This window comes from Triticum aestivum, chromosome 3D, assembly GCF_018294505.1.
Source record: "Triticum aestivum cultivar Chinese Spring chromosome 3D, IWGSC CS RefSeq v2.1, whole genome shotgun sequence".
NCBI lineage: Eukaryota > Viridiplantae > Streptophyta > Magnoliopsida > Poales > Poaceae > Triticum > Triticum aestivum.
This window is the reverse complement of record NC_057802.1, coordinates 288,122,108-288,124,307: the sequence shown is the minus strand read 5'-3', so window position 1 is coordinate 288,124,307 and position 2,200 is coordinate 288,122,108. Positions and strand designations below refer to the sequence as shown.

Genomic DNA, 2,200 nt, shown 5'->3' with positions numbered 1-2,200 from the left:
GCTTGGGGGATTTTGACCTCGTCTTGGATTCGGGTTGGATCCAGCGACGGTGCTCGCCGGAGCTGGAGCGGCGCTACTCGCCGTTGACCTCGCCTGCCTCCCTCGTCGGGCACCAGCGTCCATGTCGTGAGACGCATGAGACACTGACGAGTGGCCCCCTGCTTCTAGTGTAACGGGCAGGTGCAACGGTGTCATGTTAATTTTGCCACACCAGCACTTACGGCGGACCCCATCTGTCAGAAGCGATGTCAATATTCGTTTAGTGACAGATCAGTGTTTTTTGAAAACTGTCAGCACAATGTTGGCGGTTTTAAAAAAAAAATCGAATGATGGTGGTTTTTTAAAATAGGGTCTTCAATTGTGATGGTTTTTTGCAATTTACTCGAGGTGTCTCTACGACCGACGGCAGGAGATCCAACGCTGACATCGTAACACATCGCCCCCCATGACATTTTTTGTGGCTCAGTTTGTATCTCGTGGCCCTCGGGGCCATCCCAAAGATAAGCCGCTGCTAACCAGCGGCCACGTTCCAGTTTCACGTACAACAAAAGCCGAGAAAGCAGACAAGTCAAAAAAGAACCTGTGCTTCGTATCACCAGAGGAGGAAGAAGAGAGCAGGGGAAGAGGAGGCAGAAATGGCTGCAATATCAGCAGCAATCTCCGGCTGCTGCTCTTCGTCCTGTCTGTCCCAGTCCCAGCGGGGCCTACCGTCCCCCGCAAGGAGAAGGCACTTCAAGGTCACGGCCATGGCTCCCAAGAACAAGGTAATCGGACTCGTGACTCCAGCTCTGTGAATTCTCTTGTTGCCATTGCCAAGATCCAATTTCGTGTCCATGTTCAGTTCCACCACATGCTCTAGTAGTATCTTAAAAATTGGTCTTGAAGGTGAACAAGTACGACGATGGGTGGTCCAAGCAGTGGTTCGGCGCGGGGATCTTCGCGGAGGGGAGCGAGGAGGCGTCGGTGGACGTGTTCAAGAAGCTTGAGAAGCGCAAGGTACTGAGCAGCGTGGAGAAGGCGGGGCTGCTGTCCAAGGCGGAGGAGCTCGGCGTTACGCTCTCCTCGCTGGAGAAGCTCGGACTGCTCTCCAAGGCCGAGGACCTGGGACTCCTCAGCCTCGTCGAGAGCGCGGCCACGGTGTCCCCGGCCGTGCTCGCGTCACTGTCGCTGCCGCTGGTCGTCGCCTCCATCGCCACGGTCGTCTTCGTGCCGGACGACTCCACACTGCTCGTGACGGTCCAGACGGTCGTCGCTACGTTGTTCGCGGCCGTCGCTGCCGGGCTGTTCGTCGGCTCCGTCGTGCTCGACGGACTGCAGGACGATTAGCGCCTTCACTCCGTTAATGTTTGTTTTGTAGTAGGATAGACCACCAGTCGACCACTGCTACTACGAATAATAGTGAGTTATATTCGTTCAAGGGCCTCGTATTTGCTTTTCCATTGCCCCACTTTTGATTATTTTTTTCACCCACACAGCTACTACGATACCAGTGTTCCAAAAAATGGGCTTATGGCTTACAGTTTTATACTTGGGGATGACCACATGAGGGATGCTCTGTAGCGAGTAGGACTTGTTTTTCTATTTTGTTTTAGGGAATCTTGTTTTTCTATTTGATCTGTAACTAGCCTGCTTGCTTTTTTTTTGAAACACCTATAACTTTTTCTATTATAGGTACACTGATTTGAACCTAAAATCTAAGAAAATAAAAAGTAAAAGAATTACAACGAAATCTCTTGAAAACATCTTCTATGTGATTCAATCTCTGCTCGAAGAAATATTCCAAAGCTTTCGACAAAAAAGCTGCAATTGAACTGGAGCAATGATGTTGTCATTCTTTCACCCGCATGAATATTACGAATAATGGTTTTTCAAAGCGATTTGAGTCGCCCATCCAAAATGACGGGCAGCCTTAATCAATGAACGTACTTGGGCCGGGGATGATCCCCTAAAAATGCAGGCAGTCAAATCACTATATCTTCACCATGATCTCAATGAAAGATTTCACGTCCACAAAGAATCAGACCGATAAAAAAGCTTGACACAGCAACATAAAATCATCATATCCGAATAATCCATCAGATCCGAATAATTGGATTTGCGAGGACATAAAACTCTGCAACCTCATGGCACCGCCAAAAAAAGAGAAGAGATTTATCTAGACATTGACGAAGAACATAGAGGTCTTGAAGATCCAAGCTGT

General features: G+C 49.1%; 1 protein-coding gene across 1 annotated transcript; it reads left to right on the top strand.

Annotated features, from left to right (window-relative positions):
- The first annotated feature begins 454 nt into the window (after nt 1-454).
- On the top strand, nt 455-1,417 carry LOC123078469 (uncharacterized). The gene is made up of 2 exons (XM_044500994.1): nt 455-764; nt 886-1,417. Exons 1-2 carry the CDS (start codon nt 636-638, stop codon nt 1,324-1,326), a joined length of 570 nt encoding a protein of 189 aa, XP_044356929.1. The 5' UTR covers nt 455-635; the 3' UTR covers nt 1,327-1,417.
- The last annotated feature ends 783 nt before the right edge of the window (nt 1,418-2,200 follow it).

What these genes read in the sequence shown, in the direction of transcription:
- LOC123078469 (XM_044500994.1), top strand. Translation starts at nt 636, where the DNA reads ATGGCTGCAATATCAGCAGCAATCTCCGGCTGCTGCTCTTCGTCCTGT. An exon ending in CCATGGCTCCCAAGAACAAG is followed by an intron (nt 765 to 885) that starts GTAATCGGACTC and finishes TTGGTCTTGAAG; the next exon opens with GTGAACAAGTACGACGATGG.